At 43.9% G+C, this 22,954-nt stretch overlaps 1 protein-coding gene across 3 annotated transcripts in view; it reads left to right on the top strand.

Moving 5' to 3' along the window:
- Positions 1–22,954, top strand: part of PPFIA2 (PTPRF interacting protein alpha 2) — a 2,558,488-nt gene that overhangs the window by 1,667,415 nt on the left and 868,119 nt on the right. For all 3 annotated transcript variants that reach the window (XM_069629312.1, XM_069629311.1, XM_069629313.1), the window contains one exon: positions 11,544–11,678. In XM_069629312.1, the coding sequence (XP_069485413.1) occupies positions 11,544–11,678 (135 nt within the window). The remainder of the gene's footprint in view (positions 1–11,543; positions 11,679–22,954) is intronic.

Genomic DNA, 22,954 nt, shown 5'->3' with positions numbered 1-22,954 from the left:
ATATAGAGTTCAATCAGTTAGGTACTTAGTCTGGCAAGCCACGCCTCAAGGTACAGAGGGCTACAACAGTTATACAGAGCCAATCAGGTCTGTGCATAGTCTGGCCAGCCATGCCACATGATACGGGGCTACAACAATTATACAGGGTCAATCAGTTAGGTACTTAGTCTGGCAAGCCACACCTCAGGGTATGGGGGACTACAACAGTTATACATAGTCAATCAGGTAGGTGAATAGTCTGGTTAGCCATGCCTCATGGTACAGGGGCTAAACAGTTATACAGGGTTAATCAGGTAGGTATTTAGTCTGGGAAGCCACACCTCATGGTACTGGGGGCTACAACAGTTATACAGGGTCAATGAGGTAGGTGCATGGTCTGGCTAGACATGCCTCATGGTACGGGGGCTGCATCAGACATACAGGTCAATCGGATAGGTACTTCGTCTGGCAAGTCACACCTCATGGTACAGGGTCTAGAACAGTTATACATGGTGAGTCAGGTAGGTGCAGAGTCTGGCTAGCCATGCCTCATAGTACGGGTGGCTACATCAGATATAGAGGACAATCAGATAGGTGCTTAGTCTGGGAAGCCACGCCTCATGGTACTGGGGGCTACAACAGTTATACAGGGTCAATCAGGTAAGTGCATAGTCTGGCTAGACATGCCTCATGGTACGGGGGCTGAATCAGATATAGAGGTCAATCAGATAGGTACTTATTCTGGCAGGTCATGCCTCATGGTACAGGGGGCTTCAACAGTTATACGGGGTCAATCAGGTAGGTGTATAGTCTGGCTAGTCATGCCTCATGGTACAGGGGCTAAACAGTTATACAGGGCCAATAAGGCAGGTACTTAGTCTGGCAAGCCACACCTCATGGTACAGGGGGCTACAACAGTCATATAGGGTCAATCAGGTAGATGCATAGTCTGGCTAGCCATTCCTCATGGTATGGGGGGGCTACACCAGATGTAGAGTTCAATCAGATAGGTACTTTTTGTGGCAAGCCACGCCTCCTGGTACAGGGGGCTACAACAGTTATACAGGGCCAATAAGGTAGGTGCATAGTCTGGCAAGCCACACCTCATGATATGGGGGCTACCAAAGTGATACAGGGTCAATCAGGTAGGTGCGTAATCTAGACAGCCATGCCTCATGGTATGGGGTCTACAACAGTTATACAGGGCCAATAGGGTAGGTGCATAGTCTGGCAAGCCACACATTTTGATATGGGGGCTACCAAAGTTATACAGGGTCATCAGGTAGGTGCGTAGTCTAGCCAGCCATGCCTCATGGTAAAGGGGGCTCCAACAGTTATACAGGGCCAATAAGGTAGGCGCATAGTCTGGCTAGCCATGCCTCATGGTATGGGGCTACATCTGATATACAGGTCAATCAGATAGGTACTCAGTCCGGCTAGCCATGCATCATGGTATGGGGGCTACACCATGTATACGGGGTCAATCAGTTAGGAACATAGTCTGGCTAGCCATGCCTTGTTGTACGGGGTCTACATCAGATATAGAGGTCAATCAGTTAGGTACTTAGTGTGGCAAGCCACACCTCAGGGTATGGGGGACTACAACAGTTATAAATGGTCAATCAGGTAGGTGCATAGTCTGGTTAGCCATGCCTCATGGTACAGGGGGCTACAACAGTTATACAGGGTCAATCAGGTAGGTGCGTAGTCTGGCCAGCCATGCTTCATGGTACGGGGGCTACAACAGTTATACAGGGCCAATAAGGTAGGTGCATAGTCTGGCCAGCCATGCCTCATGGTAAATGGGGCTACAACAGTTATACAGGGTCAATCAGGTAGGTGCATAGTCTGGCTAGCCATGCCTGATGGTCCAGGGGTCTACAACAGTTATACAGGGCCAATGAGGTAGGTGCATAGTATGGCAAGCCACGCCTCATCGTATGGGGGCTACAACAGTTATACAGTTAGGTACTTAGTCTGGCAAGCCACACCTCATGGTACGGAGGACTACAACAGTTATACATGGTCTATCAGGTAGGTGCATAGTCTGGCTAGCCATGCGTCATGGTACGGGGGCTACAACATGTATACAGGGTCAATCAGTTAGGAACATAGTCTGGCAAGCCACACATCATGGTACGGGGCTAGAACAGTTATACAAGGTCAATCAGGTAGGTGCATAGTCTGGCTAGCCATGCCTCGTGGTACGGGGCTACAACAATTATACAGGGTAAATCAGGTCTGTGCATAGTCTGGCCAGCCATGCCCCATGGTACGGGGCTACAACAATTATACAGGGTCAATCAGTTAGGTACTTAGTCTGGCAAGCCACACCTCAGGGTATGGGGCACTACAACAGTTATACATAGTAGGTGCATAGTCTGGCTAGCCATGCCTGATGGTCCAGGGGTCTACAACAGTTATACAGGGCCAATGAGGTAGGTGCATAGTATGGCAAGCCACGCCTCATCGTATGGGGGCTACAACAGTTATACAGTTAGGTACTTAGTCTGGCAAGCCACACCTCATGGTACGGAGGACTACAACAGTTATACATGGTCTATCAGGTAGGTGCATAGTCTGGCTAGCCATGCGTCATGGTACGGGGGCTACAACATGTATACAGGGTCAATCAGTTAGGAACATAGTCTGGCAAGCCACACATCATGGTACGGGGCTAGAACAGTTATACAATGTCAATCAGGTAGGTGCATAGTCTGGCTAGCCATGCCTCGTGGTACGGGGCTACAACAATTATACAGGGTAAATCAGGTCTGTGCATAGTCTGGCCAGCCATGCCCCATGGTACGGGGCTACAACAATTATACAGGGTCAATCAGTTAGGTACTTAGTCTGGCAAGCCACACCTCAGGGTATGGGGCACTACAACAGTTATACATAGTAAATCAGGTAGGTGAATAGTCTGGTTAGCCATGCCTCATGGTACAGGGGGCTACAACAGTTAGACAGGGTCAATCAGATTGGTACTTAGTCTGGCAAGCCACACCTCATGGTACAGGGGATTACAACAGTTATACAGGGTCAATCAAGTAGGTGTGTAGTCTGGCCAGCCATGCCTCATGGTACGGGGGCTACAACAGTTATACAGGGCCAATAAGGTAGGTGCATAGTCTGGCAAGCCACGCCTCATGATACGGGGGCTACAAAAGTGATACAGTCTCAATCTGGTAGGGGTGCATAGTCTGGCTAGCCATGCATCATGGTAGGGTGGCTACAACAGTTGTACAGGACCAATAAGGTAGGTTCATAGTCTGGCAAGCCATGCCTCATGATACGTACGGGGGCTACAAAAGTGATACAGGGTCAGTCAGGTAGGTTCATAGTCTGGCTTGCCATGCCTCATGGTACGGGGCTACATCAGATATACAGGTCAATCGGATAGGTACTTGGTCTGGCAATCCACACCTCATGGTACAGTGGATTACAACAGTTATACAGGGTCAATCAGGTAGGTGTGTAGTCTGGCCAGCCATGCCTGATGGTACGGGGGCTACAACAGTTATACAGGGTCAATCAGGTAGGTGCATAGTCTGGCTAGACATGCCTGATGGTCCAAGGGTCTACAACAGTTATACAGGGCCAATGAGGTAGGTGCATAGTATGGCAAGCCACGCCTCATCGTGCGGGTGCTACAACAGTTATACAGGGTCAATCAGTTAGGTACTTAGTCTGGCAAGCCACACCTCATGGTACGGAGGACTACAACAGTTATACATGGTCAGTCAGGTAGGTGCAGAGTCTGGCTAGCCATGCCTCATGGTACGAGTGGCTACATCAGATATAGAGGACAATCAGATGGGTACTTAGTCTGGGAAGCCACGCCTCATGGTACAGGGGCTATAACAATTATACAGGGTCAATCAGGTAGGTGCATAGTCTAGCTACCTATTCCTTATGGTACGGGTTGCTACATCAAATATAGAGGTCAATTAGATAGGTACTTATTCTGGCAAGTCATGCCTCATGGTACGGGGGCTTCAACAGTTATACGGGGTCAATCAGGTAGGTGTATAGTCTGGCTAGTCATGCCTCATGGTACAGGGGCTAAACAGTTATACAGGGCCAATAAGGCAGGTACTTAGTCTGGCAAGCCACACCTCATGGCACAGGGGGCTACAACAGTTATATAGGGTCAATCAGGTAGATGCATAGTCTGACTAGCCATGCCTCATGGTATGGGGGGCTACACCAGATGTAGAGTTCAATCATATAGGTACTTTTTGTGGCAAGCCATTCCTCCTGGTACAGGGGGCTACAACAGTTATACACGGCTAATAGGGTAGGTGCATAGTCTGGCAAGCCACACCTTTTGATATGGGGGCTACCAAAGTGATACAGGGTCAATCAGGTAGGTGCGTAGTCTAGCCAGCCATGCCTCATGGTAAAGGGGGCTCCAACAGTTATACAGGGCCCATAAGGTAGGGGCATAGTCTGGCTAGCCATGCCTCATGGTATGGGGCTACATCTGATATACAGGTCAATCAGATAGGTAGTTAGTCTGGCAAGCCACACCTCATGGTACGGGGGCTACAACACTTATACTGGGTCAATCAGGAACTATATGTTTTAAGAAAAAGAAAAAATACGGAGATTACACTGATTACTACAGGGAATTTGTGATGCTTTGTGGATCCTTTCAAATGAATCGTACAGCTGTATTTTCAATCACAGATTTGCGCTACTTAGGCAATGTGTAATAGTGGACTGTTTTTTTTGTTTAAAACTGCTTCCAAAGATGACAGGGTAAGAAAGAGAATGGGGGTGAGGCTCTCTAAACCCAGTGGAGACGCATAAGCATGCAGGCAATGGAGGGAAAAGACAGGCTGAAATCTACAAAGTGGCAATTTCATGAGATGATATTAGGATCCAATTGACAAATAGTGCAACTGAGTTTTTGTAACAGACCAGGTGCCCCTAACAGTCCTATAGTGCTGAGGGAGAGTCAGCCGCGTGTGTGGTATGCCTGATATGCAGTGGTCGAAGTGAGCGGGAGCGGTCGGGAGCGGTGCTCCTATACTTTTTTAAATTACCTTTTACAGCTCCTATACTTTTATTTTAAAAAGAAACCGTTCCGGAATGGTTTTCTTTTAAAATAAAAGTGTAGGAAGAAGTTGAAACCTTCACTTTCAATGCACTGCACTGAACGTTCCCTTAAACATCAGGTGCACGTGTTGTGGGGGGTGTATTGTGTGTGGGAGGGGTTGTGGCAATGGGGTTTGTGGGGAGCAGGGGCAGGCCAGCAGGGAACATAGCTCCACTACTTCTTTTCATACACTTCGACCACTGCTGATATGCCTCATGGTCTACCCGTCTTTGAAGCCTAAAGCACTGGGACATGCTGGCATAAATGTACATCGACCACCAGTCGGACTGGGGAAGAATCAGTCAACTATAAAGTGCAAAAACATCTCAAGGAAATCAAGAACTACTTGTAGAATACATTGGTATTTTCAATTTTTTGTTTAATTGGCGACTAACCTGTTCAGTCATATGTCTTGTTCAAAATTGTTTGCATAAGATATGTAGTCTTTCAGACACCTGTCAGGCATTACCTGATGGCTACATCACCTTTTCCAAGCTATGCTTCCAAAAGTATGCATCTCTCCAAAGGTATGGGGGCTGCTTCACAGAAAGGTCAATAATAAAATGTGGGATAGGATATCAAATGTGTGAAACAGATTTCTGCCAATTGCAGAACGTTGTGTTGGCAGAAGACAACTGAAACTGTAACATCGCCCATGCCAAAGAGGACATCAGCTTGTGACTTGGCCTGTAATCATATTCTATTCTGCATCATTACATTCTAAACTTTGCGGTTTGCCTATTACCCTACTAGGTATAACCAAAACTAGAAAATGCTTGTGTGTTGTGAGTAGGTGAACATCCTGCAAAAAGATATAACATTGCATGTTCGGTAATATATGTTAAAAGGAATGATCCTTGATACTAACCACAATACTCTGTGGTGTACAAATCCATCAAATTCATTATTATAATAAATAAACAAAATGAAAGGGGATCAAGGGAAAAACAATGGACACAATAAGTCCAAGTGGGAGAGAAAAGACTGGACACTGTACAGTCATGCTTTCCAGATTGAAAGTGCTCCTATCTTTAGGGCGTACAAAAGGAAAGACGGACTGTGCACGGTTGAATTGCAGAATCTCCTCCCTAGCACTTCATAAATAATACCACTCACTCACCATCATTGCAGCTGTGCTGAGCATAAGTGAGAAGTGCAAAGAACTGGGACAAGGTTCATGCAGTGGTTCATACATGGCATATTTAGGAACTGATTCCCATTAACGTACCGGCGCGTGCTGAGCTGCGGGATACCCACACAGTAGCTAAACCTGTAGAACAAGACAATGGGCCGCCTTACGGGTTTGGCGGTAGCCGTGGCTGTAACAAAGGCACGGCTGCTGCCGGACCCGTTATTTTACTGACACACGCGAATGGGCAATTACCGAGTCATTCTGAGCTTGGCGGACCCTGTAATTGCCCATTCGCGGGTGTCGGCAATAAGAGACTCCCATTCCATTCGGCCCCATAGGGCTGAATGGGAATGGGGAGCTCGGATGCACCGGCACCGTTCATAACGGTTCCGGTGCATCCACGAGTTGTGCTTGCGGGTGCCGCACTGCCCGCCAGGTTGGACCTGGCGGGCAGAGCGAGACCCGCGAGCACAACTCGCAGTATAACAATACGGTAGCAACGATGCCGGTAGCGATAACGGAGCCGTTATTGCCTTACCGCCATACTTATAATGAAGCCCAGTGCATTCATGATGTGAGAAAACAACTCATTGTAGAAATATACCCAGGGGCACATTAAATCTGGTCCATAATTTACTTGGAATTACTTTTGCAGCCGATTTAGAATTTCACAAAGAGTCTGTGCAGATAATCCGATCATATGCTAGAAATGACTACCACGAGTTTGGTTGCAATTGGCATTTATCAACATCAATCACTGTCCTTACTGGAGTCTGAGAGCTGCTTTCCTTTCTTTGCCTTGTATTGCCCGAGGCATTTTCCTACTTTAAACCTTTACTTCTTCCATGTGGGCATATGGACACAGCAGGGCTGGTTGCATCATTTCAGTTTTTCCATAAGCAGAGTATTACTGATGTGTGTAATGGTCCTGAAATAGAAACAGAAACACAAATCAACTTCACAAAAATTGACCTTAGGTTGTTTGAGGAAGTCACTGGGCAAGTGGGAGTGAACGAGGAACTGGAGGCCAAATATGAGCTATCAGGTCTTCCACAAGACCCTGATTAAGCTGGTCACAATCAGAGGTTACTTAGGTGCTCTCGCTTGGCTTTCGATTTAGTTGCCTTTATTTAAGGTTTAACAGTGAGAATTTCTAGGAGAGGGAAGATAGTTTGTTAAAAATGCTAAAGATTTAAGACATGAACTACTCTAAGTGCAGGTGTGTGCGTGTGTGTGTATGTTTAAACAGGAAACACGTTTAACCCATGTCATAATATACAGGCGAATCATGCAATACCAATTCAACATATCAGGGTTTGTATAATGAGCCAATTAAGTTGTTGGCATTGAACATTACACAAGATGTGTCAAGTGCCTCAATACTTTCAGAGGGTATGAAGCCAAGAGCCAGGCAGTTCGTCGACCTGTATAGTGTGCGTATGCGCCCACTGGGAGCATTTATCTTGAGACTAAGAAGACGGGCTAGAGCTTAGTTCCCTCAATGAAGAGCTGAGTGCAGTTGGAGTCCGAATCCATGGATCAGAGAGATAAAGCATTTAGAAACATTTCTGGGAGCAAGAAAGTGCTGCTAGAAACCTTAAAAGGATTTGAAGATCTTGGACTTCTGACCGTTCTCACTGTCATTGTGTCCTGATAACAGTAGTGTATCTGATTATGTAGCATTACTTGCTACCTCCTTATTCTGTTATGACACGCTGGATGTTACTATTACTCAATTCAATGAGGAGCAATCCTGTGCTTTGATCATCTGAGGCGAATCTGCTGGGATTCAAGAGTGTGACCTTCTAGATAAACGCAAATAAATAGTTCCTTTGAGTGGCTGCGGGTGGGGTCCGAGAAGATTACATCATGCCAAGGTGGCTCGACAGGAGTGCCCAATGAGGAACATGTACAAAGAATCCACACGGGGTTGTCTCTTTCTTTCTGCTAGAATATCCCTCCTGTTATATTCTCCCTTGAATTTGATATCTCCCCTCTTCTAGCTCGTAAGATATATTTATTTGTAAAGAGGTGTTACATCTCAAACAGGATGTCTCCATGGTGGTTATATGCAAAGCACTTTGAAATCCCAGACCCTTTTCTACTATACAAAATAAATAAATGCAAGACAACATGGCATTTGTACCAAGCAAATTTGGATTCTTGCAAAAGTCATAAACCAGAATTCTTTCTCAAATGAAAATGGCAATTCAAGAAAAACAAATTAAGGTGTTTATTATCCTGCAGATACCTTTTTAATTTGTGGTGATGTTGCCTCAGATTTTGTTTTGGTCGACCAGTCCACCTGCACAATGTCTGGAGCCTAACTCCCTTCTCTACTATATCCTTCTCCACCCTTGCTATGCAAGAGCGACTCTGGTTCCAGCTAAAGATTCTTCATCATACCTTATGAACATTATTTTCCATGTACTGCTGAGTCGCATGAAAACCTTGATCCAGATGCCACATAGTCTCTGACATATGCATGTTCAACTGCATGTAAAGTATATCAGATCCCTCAAATGTAGACGGTTGCCCTAAGGGTTCATATTCTGTCATTCCTGCTACATCACACTTTAGTGCTGGGCCCCATAGCATACAGCAGAGTCACACACAACATGGTTTTCATACTGTCACATACTTTCTATCATCTGTAATAATATATTTCCCCTTTCCGGTCATGCTTCAACTTCCAACATCTCCACTCTAAACGTATTTGCTTCTTGCCGAGTGTTGTTACAGATGGCACAACAATCACTCAAACTCTTTGAGGCGGTTCAAGGGATTTTATTGATGTTATGATCCACCTATGACCACACCCCTCCTTCATCTTGCAATGAACCTTCTCCCTAGCCTAGACGTTTTAGTGCTCCTGAATGTTGACCTCTATTATCTAAAAAGCTGGCCAATACTAGTAAGGATCTCAAGGCTTGCTGTCTAAACTCCCTCGGGGTAGTCCTAACTGTTCCTTCTCTATCCAGGTATTAGTGTTCCACTGGGATGTGGGATAGTGGCTTACAAACGCTCTGCATGGTTCTGGCTTCTTCTAATAAATCCACTCTGACCTCTACCTTTCCAATTCTTTCCTCTTCTCCACTCTATCTCACTTTTGTCAACACCTTCTGCCTCTTCAATGTTCTCACTTCTCCTAGCTATTGCCTCCACCCTTTCATGTTACTCCTCCTTCTACTAATCCACCACTCCCTCCTCTGCACTATGACTTCCTCCTCCACACTACTACTCCCTCCTCCATACCACTACTTCCTTCTCCACACTGCTTCTCTGCCTCCAAACCACTCCTCCTCCTTCCAACCTACTACTCCTCTCTCCAGACCACTACTCCTATCTGCAACCTACCAATCCGCCCTACAAACCACTACTTCTTCCTTCAACCTACCACTCCTCGCACCAAACCACTGCTTCTCCCTCCAACCAACTTTTCCTCCCTCCAAAACACACTCAATCACCCTCTTTTCACTCAGACACATTTGCTTCACAATCACTCTGTACACTATCTTGTCTACGCACTCACTACACAAACACACACAAAGAGTAAAGCCAATACCTCAGCTTTTCCAAACACTTCCATTCCCTTCTTCCTCCTGCTGGTCTCTTAGTCATCCCACTTCCATTTCTGACCTCAGCCAAAAAAGCCCACACTTCCTGCTTCCTGTCCCTGATTAAATCACCCGCCCCTTGCTGAGATTGGATAACTTTGCTTAGCCAATCTGGCCCTGTTTTTCCCATCAGGGCTATGTGTGTGAAACTAAAAGTCATAAAAAGGGGTCTAACCCCGGAACGCTTTCTCAATGTGGGTTTGACCCATACCAAAGATGGCAGTCAAGGAAGTGCAATGTTCAAGTTTGTGTTCCAGGACAGGTTGGGGTGGGGTCTCCCAGTAATTCTGTTGGGGTGGAGGGGGTTATTTCCCTTTTTTCATGTTCCAGCAATCTAGGGGTCCCCTGTGTTCTTGTGCAAACTCACCTATTTCCCCCGGCCACTCCACAGTGTATCCGGCACGGCTGCATAGTGCCCCGGCTTCTCATTCTCTTAGCTGGTGCGAGCCGCTTTCTCTGAGGTGTACTGCTGGGAGTGCTTTAATTCTGTCAGCATGGCTTTCGCTCAATGCAGGTGATTCCCTAAGAGAAAACTTGATGTCTCTCATCTATTTACAGGCAGTATATCTGGTACTGTTGATCATCTGAAATCGACAGAATGACAAATATCATATTCTGATAATCCCGAACATGGATCTTCAGGAAACTTAATACACAGATACTGAGTACAACTCTATTTCCCTGGCCAGAACCACTTTCCTTATTTGGAAAAGCACCTCATTCCATACCCCAGAAAAGTGTGGACCCTACCTAGCTGCCCCATTCATCTGTATGCACTAATTGCAATCTAATTATATTCCATGGTCATGTACAAATGTGCTTTAAAATAAACATAAGAACGTGTTGGCGCTGTAAAGCCACCAAACTGACCCCTTTTCTGCACTCGCATTCAGCAAATCAGAATGTGCTCATTGTGCCAGACGTCACTTGCTGGACCACAAAGACCAAGAGCATAGTCCAGCTCTCAAGGTGTGTTGGATGAACATAAGTGTAAATGCTAGGAGCCAATGGAAGCCTCGCGTTGATTAGTGCCTCTTAGAACACTAGTGAGGGCCCACATTTCGCTTTTTTAAATTATCGTGAAATAAATGCATACATTCAAGAACAAATACGGTTATTAGTATCATTGTCACTGTTTTTTTTTAATTATGTGCATAATACCAATGAGGTTTTTGAGCACAGACCCGCGATTCGAACACGTGTTGCTCTTTGTTGTCTTGCTTTCAAGAGGAGCGCATTACCCCTGACCTATACTACCCGTGCCAAACAGTGAAAGTGTGGTGAAGGAGGTTTATGTTTAAACACAACATAGCCACAGATGTTCCATTGTTGTGTATGTTTATCTTTTGTGACACCATCGTTTGAAAAGACATTGAGATTTCAGAAAAAAAGTCGCACCTCACTCCAAAGAAACGACACCCAGCATTGTTTGTGGCTGTGAACCTATGTCTTGTCATGCAGATAAACTGTGCCGGGTCGTTCAACCGCATGAACCTAAACTGTAATCAATGGGTTTCTTCTGCACGAGTGCTATTGGGAATTAGAAAACCGAAGGTCAAGCAGCCATCTAGTTTTGAATGCTTAAGCAGCGCCATTAATCACGTTTTTCATCAATCTTCTCCATTGGATGCCGCAGCGATGTGCGCAGTATGAACTTTGCGGGGGGGTTCACATAGGTAACGGTTTGCTGTTGGCATGTCTGCGTTTTTAGATGGAAGAGAAGAACAGGCAGTTGCAGGAGCGGCTTGAGGTGGCCGAGCAGAAGCTTCAGCAGACGATGCGCAAGGCTGAGACATTGCCCGAAGTTGAAGCGGAGCTGGCTCAGAGAATTGCAGCGCTGACCAAGGTACTGTTGTAAGAGTGCATACACACACTGCTCTTTCCATCTCACAGTCCAACATAAATCAAAATAAGCACGTTCGAAATCTCTTATGATTTTATGAAATCACTTTCGCAAATAGCAGTTACAAATTGCAAGGCAAAATGGCTTTGAAATAAATATGTATTTGTGCAATTCTGTTGAAAAAGCCTGGGCGACCCTAGGGTATCAAGTGGGGTAAGAAATCGAGAGGCGGGGTGTCATTTTGGGGCGTGGCATGTGGGGTGGGCGTGGCCTAAAAAGTACGTAAACCGTAAGGTATGCACACAAATATAGATACATGAAGTATATTTGCGTGCGCACCTTACTATGGTTTGTGTACTATGCAAGACATCTTTTCTAAACATAGAAATATGTCACATATTTCTATGTTTATAAAAGATGGCTTGAAAAGTACACAAAACATAGTAAGGTGCGCACACAAATATATAAATGCTTACTTTCATATATGTGTTTGCATGCCTTACTATGGTTTGTGTACTTCAAGATGGCTTGCACAGTACACAAACCATAGGAAGGTACGCACACAAATATATAACATTTGCATATATTTGTGTGGATACCTTATGGTTTGTGTTCTTTTTGTACACAATTCAATCCATCTTTTATTAAGCTTTGACGATGGACAAAGCCTAAGGCATCTTTGTCCATTGACAAAGATTTATAAAAGATGGCTTGATTTGTGTACTTTTCAAGCCATCTTTTATAAACCTCGAAATATGTCGAGGAGTCCCCAGGTTTGCCGAGGGTTAAAGATGCCTTGGTTACCTGGGGAAACAAAGGACAGTAACTTCCTCTGGTGACCCCACACGAGGGGTCACCAGAGGAATTTACAGTGACTGATAGAAGTGCCAGCCAGCCACAGCATCCCTTTGGCTGGCTGGCACTTCTGTCAGCTTGCCTGACTTAATGGCGGGCGCACCTCCCACTGCAGCTGTGTCCCGCCAATGTTGCGGTGGGAAGGCTCAGCCCCACTTTTTGGAGACTGCTGTGGTCCGGCCCCGGCTGGCCCCATCCCACTTAAAGCACTGGGCGTACCTCTGCCTGGTAGATATCTTAGGACGGGCTGAATATCAGTTCAGGATTGGGTGGTCTCCCAAGGGCTCACAGGATACACCTGCACTTGTACCTGTGTGAGAGATTGTTGTGCAGGCCTGCCAACGGGAGGCCAAACAGAATCACTGGATCTCTGGATAAGATTTGTCAGGCTAATCACAGCCCTTAATTCTATGGGGAGGTTTAGGGGCCGCCTGAGAAATGATCTACATCACTTCTTGCTTCTAAGAGGGTTGTGCTTGACTGTTAGAGAGAGGGGGTCAGGGATAGCCCATACTAGCAGAAAACAGGTTAGCTTGAGCTGCAGCAACTGAGAGAAAATGTCCATTTAGTGATATTCTATTTTGTGTTATTCATGACTAACCCTTTGAGAAACCCTTTGTGGACCCATCTGATTGTTTAATCCCCTTTGCCACCCCTTTCTTCGTCCACCCCAAAAAGAAAAACCTAGAAAAAATAAATACTTTGTCAAAACCCTTTGTGATTTTGTTTTGATCCCTTTCTCTTATCTTTCCTCCTTCTATCACAAAAGCAGGACAAAAGAAACGTTGACAAATACTCTTAGTGAAAGGCTTTGTGATTGTACATTTTGTAATCCCTTTCCCTTATGCATCCGCATTCCTTGAAAAAAATAAAATAATAAACCCACAGTGAAACCATTTACAGAAACCGTTGTGGAAACCTTTCCCTTAGTGCCCTCCACTAGAGTGGGTGAACATGTTCAACGGTTCAATGAATCAACAACATGTTTAGTCTTTTTGTAACAGAAAATTTCTTGAACCTGTTTTTAGATTCATCTAGATATGGTGTAAGAATTAAGACCTTGCAAGGGAGACTGCCATCACCACTGCACTCTATAATATGACCCACTGTCCTACAGGGGCCAGACAGGCCTGTGGAAGTCAACAGGACACATTCAACTTTTTTGCTAATTCTTGCCCTTTTCTACTAGTAATAGAAAATAGTTTAAATTACTCTTGAAGTGGTGATGGGTATAAGGAGCATTGAAGAGACTGGTATGCCCACCACAAAAGTGTCCTGCAAATAGTTATGAGCTGTCAAAAGTCTGGCTCTCTGACCTCCAAAATAGGAGGTCACTTTTGGAGAAATCCAATGCAGACACCACAGGGGCTGGGGCTTCCACTGAGAAGGCGCCTAACAATGAATTTGTCATTAGGAGATTTTTCGGAGGACATCTGATTAGAGACATGTTTTGACAATTTAGGGATTACATTACTCGTAATCACACCAGTTCATCACATTGGACACTGTTGCAGAGATATATGGCCTGAATGTAGTCAATTGAGTATTGAGTATCTACAGCTATTCAGAGAGAACCATGAATACATTTCTTGGAATTTGTTTTGCTTTGAAAAATAACAAATAGGCCGAGACACATGTTGGCAAACATGCGGCAAACATTAATCAAACTTTTAGTGTGTACAATAAAACATGTTGACATATTGAAAAAGTTGACATATGGAGTTTTTAATGCTTTCTGGCAAATATCTACTATTTTGAGACAAGCACATAAAACACTGGCATGCTTTTCTGTTCGCTTTTGGGGAAGTATGTTGTGCCCAACCTCCCAAAACTGTTGCCATAAAAAAAAATGGACAAAGTATATCTTTTTTGCTGTATATCCACCATCCGTGGAGGAGGTGGTGGATGTTGTGGTAGATGTGACCGTAAATTTAGAACCTGATGAATTTGAGGTAGATGTAAAGCAGACACGTGATCAACAGAAACAGTTAGAGGAGAAGATGGAAAGGTGGGTGCTCGTGAACATAGAATGCAGTCAAGAAAAGGAAGACCCTATCTCCAAAAAGTTCTGAAAGGCATACTTGCAGTATAAGTATATTATCTCATCACAAAAGTATGACACTCAAATGTAGCCATTAATTGCACTCGCTTTCCCCCAAACATTTTAAGATTTGTTTTCTTTACAAATACCACTTTATCTAATTACAAACCTTTGCAACTATGCTTTAATCTTTTCTCTCACAGCAAGTTGGCACACCAGTGCAACCACCTTTCTCCAAACAATTCTATGTTGTTTATCTTTTTAACATCTATTCTGTCCCCTCACAAAAAGATGGGCCACTAAATTGCATCCTCTGAATGTACCCTCAGACCCTCACAAATGATGAGATTTTGTCTCCATAAGTACTACTTAATGTCATCACAAATCTTAAGAACTAGTCTTTTCTCTCATCCCTCACAAGTTGGCACACCAGTACAGCCAAAGAATGTACTTACCTGCCCCCAAACAATTTTAAGATGTGTTTCTTTAAAACAATGTCACACTGAGTTACAGCCAAAGAACATAATGTCCTCCGACCAACAAAGAAATGAAGAATGTTATTTTCTCATCACAAAAGGATGACGATCGGAGTTACAGCCACTGAAAAGAATCTCCTCCTTCCACCAAAACATTCTGAGATTTTTTCTTACATGAAGTGTTGAGGAATTGTCAGACAGTATAAAAAGAAATATGTATGAACAATGTACCTCTAAAATGTAAATTAATAATCTACGTGTGGCCTTACAATATGGCCAAAGGTTGAAAAGTAGAATTCTTGAGATATCACATTGGGAAATTATATGTTTAAGTAGGCAGTGGTTAAAAGAACACATACAGGAATTATGGCCATGCTAGTCTTGGTAAAGTGGGCTGTGTTGAATCACACCTTGGCTAAGGGAGTAACAGTTGTTGCTATTATGCCCATTAAGTTTTGGTGAGTGAGAAGTACTGTTGCTATCACAGCAAATCAAACAGTTTTGAAAGTTAGAAATATTTTTGGATGTAATATGTACATAATATATTTTATTTGGATTTTGGTATTGTGAAACACAGATTATGGTTGTAAGTGTGTTTCATCTTAATGGATTTTCTTAATGTCAAATGTATTATTTTAATAGGTTTTATATAGATGCAAATATTGTATTGCATATTTTATGTCAACATTTTATGGGATGCACATTCTAAAATAAAGTATTACTGATCGGAAGTTAACAGAGTAGTTTTCATTTACCTAGGCCAGTGCGAATAATAGTTACACTTTCTTTGTATAGATTAATTCAATAATAACCATAGGGCAAAGTGTTTCATGGACTTAACAGCAAACGTAACATGATCTAAATTCAGGGGTAAAAGGCAGTAGACATTATCTCACCAATATTATTTTCATTTACAAAGTCAGCAGTACTCACAGAAAGATAGCCTACCCTATTTAAAGGATTATCTCTCCTCCAACTAAATCCTATTTTACATTTCTCTTATTCCCTGAAGGGGTTCATGTTTTAATGTTCTACTCTTCTCTCAAGTAGAGTAATTTTCCTTTTCTATCTCTCCCTTATCGAAAACCTATCCCGGTAACTCCTCTAGCATCTGTCTGCCTTTGGTTGTGCCTGAAAGACTGATACTGAAATCAAACATACCTGTTTTACTATTTTAGCACAAAAAGCCCTACCCGATTTCTGATACTTTTGGCGAATTGTACTTAACCAATAGTCAGATGATTCTGAAAGGCCCCAGAAATGTTCACCCAGGATTGCTGTTGAATATCAAATGAAGACATCCTCCCCCTTTCAAACTTCATCAAAGTATAAATGCCATAGCTGTTTTTACCTTGCCACTGATACTAAAATTCATGCTTCAAGGTGATTTAACCATTTCTAACGTAATGTGATTGTCGTCTTTTCCTGGTAAAATTTGTGAAAGCAATGATATGTTGTGTCCCGTGGAGTGATACAACTTTACTATATCGTGCGTTGTGCGTGGGCACAACTTGTTTCTGTTCTTCTTGATATTTTTAACATTCAAACTTGATCTTTGCAATTTGATTGGTGTGTGTGGGGTGCAGCCCACTGATTTGTGCCACTGTGCTAGGCACTCGAGATAAAAGATAGAAAATGAGACTTACGACGCTACTTAGCCTTAGGTGTGGGCTGCACACCCTATTACCCACAGGGGGTTTGCTTAGAGTTATCAAAAAGTAAAAGGAATCTTTATAATCAACACGAATTAGGAAACTTTTTTGACTCTATATCCCTCATCGTAAGTTTCCTTTTACTTTTTGATAACTCTAAGCAAACCCCCTGTGGGTAATGCAGCCCACACCGAAGGCTAATTAGCCTAGGTCTCCTTTTCACAACTTGACTATATCACATTTCAACACAATTTGTACAGGCCAAGAAACCGATCTGTGAGTTGTGAAACCAAAAGAGATGTTTTCCTCTTCCTCACTGAGTGCTAAGGTGTGCTTCCATGTGAGTAGACACCTAGAAGAAACGGAAGATTTTTTTTAGATATCACTTTACTAATCTCCCAATCTGTTTTTCCGAACATCGAAGTTCTGCATACCAATCCTCCTGACCCCTTGTGCTTGATTACTCTAATCAGTTATGAACTTCTTTAGTGATTCTCTTATCAAACAATCTTTCTTAATCCTCCTTTCACTTATTAGTTCCCGCCTCTTTATTACTTATCATTCTACCCTTTGCCCAGTACAGACACCATTTTGGGCAACGTCTTTCCCTGAATAGCTAAGAAATCAACCTTATGACAAGTTATTAATATTTAATCAAATGTGGGTGCTCCCTTTTTTTACACCAGTCAGCCAGAGAGAATACCATCCCAGGGCAGAGACCCAGGTCAAATACCCCATGTGCCCACCCATAAAGACATCCCCGAGGTACAGGATGCCTAACAGGATAGGCTATTATCAGCCTACAAAACCATTATATTAAAAAAAGACAGTCACAAGGGGGCACGGATTAAGGCCATTAAGAAAAGAATTTTACATGCAAAACTATTCCCTAAAAGTTCCATGAGCTTCAACAAGCAACCAGTGAAAGGGGCACATCTGCAAAACCCATGACCCACGGCAGACCCTCCCCACAAATTATTGTATTCAGAGAAAATGGCATTGAAATCAAAGTCAGTGACGTTCTATTCTTAATGTAATTTAACAATAATATATTTTGAGACAGAGCCTTTGGAAATATTTTTGAATGGAGTGGCCCATGTATTCCCATGATGGTACACTTTCTTTAATTGTGCCCTTAATAATGAAATCCCTGTAAAGTATAACACAACATGTTTGCCACTATTAAGGCTATAGATGAGTACAATTCTAAGGTATGCTGGAGGTTTTGTGTACATGGGGTGACAAGAATGAAGCAACCATGCAGACTAATTCTCCCATTCAATTGCATAGTCAATACTGTGGTGTTTGGCTAAACTACAGCCTAGTGTGTGAGGGTCTCACTGACCACTTTTAAGTGCTTTGCGTGCAGCAATTTTCATCCATATATGGTATGCAATGAGGTCACAAGGGAGAGGCTAGAGAGTGAGGAATAGGTGATCCTGGCGGACAGGGGCCACTGCCCTCTCTATAAGCCTGACCCTGTAGAATTTAAAAGGAGGACTAGCCAGAGCAGGGTTGTGAAAGGTAGGAGATAGATTGTGAATATGCAGAGAACTGGGCTGAGTGATGGATCATGTAGAAAGGTGGGAGGGAGACACCCCAGAAATGAGGAGGAGAGGGCGTTGCCAGAGAGATTGCGAGGAGGAGAACAGCAAGCAAGCGGAGATAGAAGGTATGGTAAGAGATACATCAAAGGAAAGTGAATGGTAAGGAGGAGCAGGATAACCAACAGAAAGGGGAGAGGATAGGGGGCCAATAACGAATGGGAAAAGGGAGAAAATGAGAAGAGGAAATGAATAGACCACCAGAAGCTGGAGTAAAGAAATACATGGAGAAAGATTGGGCTTAAGACCAAAAGGAAGGCAATGGGGGTGGAGAGCCGTAAAACCTCGGCCATGAGAGTGTGCCAAATCTAGTGGAGAGGGGCCAGACTATGGGCCACAGTTAACTCAGAGACAAGGGGTTAACACCTAAAACAGTCATACATTTAGAGAAGGCTCATTAAAAATGAACATGAGGGAAAAAGGGGAGTATTCTCTGGTCAACATGTTTATGCTGACACCTGATCGCCATCAGACAACATATGGTGCTGGTGCCTGGTAGCAGAGTCCAGGAGGACCAGGGAAATAGCCTGATGACCCCTGCACCAGCCAAGCAATGCAAGGAGCCAAGCCAATGTTTTGAGGACAGTGTACAATCCCAAATTCGGTGTGCGGCTGTTTGAACTGAATGGGAGCTGGAGCTGAAACACAATGAGATTTGGAAACTCTATTCATCACTGGAAGTGCAAGACTGTATTGACTGCCACACTTTGTGTTCTGCTGCTTCCAATCTCACCAGTGGTGCTTCAATCAACCATAGTCTCTTGTGTGATAAAAATGTAAACGAGTGGTGGACTTCAAGTTGGTTTCGAGTTGTTTGTTAATCCCACTGTTGTTTTTCCAACTCTGCTGCAGAAGGGATTAAACTCATATTCCGATATCAGAATTAGTACAGAAATTAATTACCCGTCCATAGAGTATTTACTGGCATATGCTATTGAGCACTTCCAGACAATTGTTGCTTTGTTGCTCTAAATATGTTCTTGTTGACAAAATGTATTTCCTGTATCTTATTTCAAATCAAACATTTGGGGCATTGTTCCTCAAAAATTGAGGATTTTAGGATATGCTATGATAATATTGCTTTTAGCCCAGTTTTTGCTGACAACATTTACTTAGATTTGCGTTCATAGGGAATAGAGATACACATGCGAAAATGAAATGATCTCTAAGCATCTCAAGCTGACCTGGGTATCTCTGCATTTTCTCAATTTAACATTCTAATTTAATAAACGAAACATATTTGGCTTGCTTATGAGATGCTCGTGTCAACTTCTAAGATGTTAAGAAGCACATTTTACTTTGCCTATCAGTTTAAAGATGCCTTACGCTCAAATTGGTCAATTAAAAAAACACTGTATTTTTACTGGTCCCAGGTCAAATTTCACTTTGCACAAATGCAAGTGAAAATAATCTCTACGCCCACAAGCAGGCTTTTTACAAAGGCACATGCAGTTACCTGGAAATGTACACGTTTGGGGTTTGTGGTTCTTGTTCCTTTTTTGTATTGCTTTATCCTTTCGTTCTGCTGGAGTTCGCACTGTCTGTGGTTTCATCGGTGGTTGGTCCTATGTCTGTGAGGGCTGTGTCGCTTTCAAAATCCAAGCTGGCTGGTGAGCTATTAGGTGTACTTTCTCTTGATGCGTTCTTATAGGGATCATCGAATTTGGGCTGAAACGTAAAGAAACGTAAATGGTATCGATATATCGATGATGTTCTGATGATATGGTCAGGCACAGCAGACCTGAACAACAATCAGTCCAGTATGGAACTAACAGGGACACACAGTGATCACTCCATCGACTTCCTAAACAAAAATATCACTGTGGACAATGATGTACTCAAAACAACCACCTACAGAAAACCCACCAAGGTTAACTCAGTACTGTATGCAACCAGCTGCCAACGCAGAACTGTACTAGACAATAGCTACAAAGGGGAATTTATCAGAGCAAAGAGAAATTGCAGTACCAAGGAGGCATTAGTTGAAGAATACAAGCTATTACAGATTTTCAGCAAGAGGATACACGGAAAAGGCAATCGGAACAGCAATCACCATGGCAAACAACAGGGCTTGCAAAACGCTACTGACTCCGAAAGCCAAAACAGAACCATAGGAGGATATCATTAGATACGTGACCGGATTTTACCAGGATAGTCACCAGGTACAGAAAATACAGTGCAAACATTGGCACCTCATATGTATCGATACGGACACCCAACAATTTATACCAGCCAGGCCGCAACTGTGGTACACCAAAGCACCCACCCTACGCACCATGCTGAGCCCATCCTACATGGCACCATCCGCAACAAAGCACCTAATCTGGTTGTCATCTACAAAAGCAGCAGGTTTCCACAAATATGGAACTTGCAGCATGTGCCCCCATGTGATGAATGCCAAGCCAATTAACTTTAATGAATTTCACAACCACAAGGCCACCCAATTCATTAATTGTAAATCTAAATTGGGCATCTACGTCATTATCTGCACCTGTAATTTGAAATATATTGGCAGCAAGATCAGGGAACTGAGAACCAGGATTAGAGAACACCTGGGCCTCCTGAACTCACAGGATGCAAGATCTCTGTTGGCACTACACTGGAAGGAGAAATATCAAATGGACAAGAAAGAGGATATCCGAGTCATGGGGCTTGAACTCAACAAATGCAGACCAAGAAGGGGAGACAAGGAACTCAGACTACGACAACGGGAGACCAAGATGATCTGTAAATACAGCAGTGTCAGTTTAGGCCTTAATTCTGATCATGAGCTTAATGTATTCCTCTGAAGTAAAACCTCACTGTAACCACATACGACAAAACCTGATACCTGACATTTTCCGACAGTTTACCTCATCTTACCCCACAACACCCCTTGCAAACACATTGTGGCCTTTATCAATTCCCCCACTCCCCACCTGAACCCATATGACTGCCAAGGCCCAACCAACTACTATCAACCTTACGGCTCAACACGCACACCGCTTATAACTACAGGCAGCACTTCGCTTGCCCATACCTTTTGCCAATATTCCCTTCACTGCATTTGCCCTTTACAGCATCACTGACTCTGTTGACAACATCGCTGTTTTCCACCCACTGCTACCACCTGGCACTGCCCCCCTGACACTCCACAAGTTTGGATGCCCCCATATACTCATGTAGTGGCCAGGCGGGACTGCCAACTATTCTTGCATGCTCTGGGCAGCTAATAGCAGTGACACCCCCATGGACCTCTTAATGTGAGCACACCCTCACACTGTCCAACCCATCTCTTCCTCACTCCTGCTGCTACCAGGATCTCCCTATCCTCACGAACAGCAAGCTGCTAAGAGCACTAATTGTGTTGACTATGCGGCAGTGCGATACAGCACTTAGCAATGCCGGCTGCTGTTTCCCTTGGAAACCAAGGGGCCATTCGGATCATACCTCACTTTTGCATGACCAGCCAATCGGCAGCCTGCTAACTTATTTTAAGGGAAACAAGATGGCGGATGTGATCGAAGGATCACCGTAACCACTCATCTTGTATCCAGAGGCCTCCGTGGCCACATATATAAGTCCCTTCCTAATGTGCAATTTCCCGCTACCGAGCACCTCAAGGACCATTCCATCTCCTCCTCACCCAACCGGCAGTGCTCTGCCACACATGGCCAGGAAGTCACCCCCACACCAGCTCCTCATTGTGCCACTCGGTGCACCACTCTCAAAGTAACTAGTAAACTTGCGTCTATCCTACCACATCACTGTGCACACCCATGCTGCTCGACTAATTGCGAGCACTAAGCACCCCTATCCACTTGGCCTTAGGGCGCTCCAATATCACTCAGAACCACATATGCAACTACTTGAGCAGACCTTCTAAAACTAAGTGCACTGCCTGTTCAATCAGGAGACAACGCTACCATTTATGGCTTAACACCACCACTCCAATAGAGACCGCAACTAAAGGGCACTAACCTCCGACTGTGCCACACACATGCGCCTTACACAGTACACTGTAATCTCTATGAGTGAATACTGCATGAAGAAAAGGATGGCAAACCCGGTAGAATTATGACCCAAACAGATCAAGTGAAAGTTTGTGATCCAACTGAAAGGAGATATGACTGACCACTGGGGATGAAGAATAAACATCTATCTCATAGTGCCTCCAATAAAGATGGGGCATCCGAAGAAAAGAGCAGTGAGAAAGATTCATGCCCAAAGTGGCACTTGAATGCTTTTCAGCCAAACATTGATGTGTGGGATGTATTTGTATTTATTTCAGAACATGTTTTATTTTCCTAATGTTCAGGTGGTCGAGTCAGGCTGCTGTGGTAGTGACTGTGATGAAGACTGCTAGTCGTGGGTGCTGGAGTGACAAGAACAGGTGAGAATAAGACGGGAGAAAGAAGAGTGGGTTGGAGGTTGGGAGAAAGATGACTTCGGTCTTTGAGGAAATGAGCATAAGGCAGTGTAGGAACATCCAGTGATGCCTAGCTGTTAGGCAATTGTTATGGGTGTAGAGAATGCTGGAGTGAACGAGGGGAAGAAGACAATGTGAGTATTGTCAGAAAAGAGAGTTAAAGCAGAAAGGGGACATTTGTTTGAGGGTAAAAAGGGTGAAGATATGTGGCCCTAGGACAAGAACTTGGGGAACCCTTCTGAG

The sequence above is a fragment of the Ambystoma mexicanum genome, chromosome 12 (genome assembly GCF_040938575.1).
Source record: "Ambystoma mexicanum isolate Mex_15411 chromosome 12, UKY_AmexF1_1, whole genome shotgun sequence".
Taxonomy (NCBI): Eukaryota; Metazoa; Chordata; class Amphibia; order Caudata; family Ambystomatidae; genus Ambystoma; species Ambystoma mexicanum.
The sequence above is the reverse complement of the archived record's forward strand: the minus strand, read 5'-3'. Positions and strand labels throughout refer to the sequence as shown.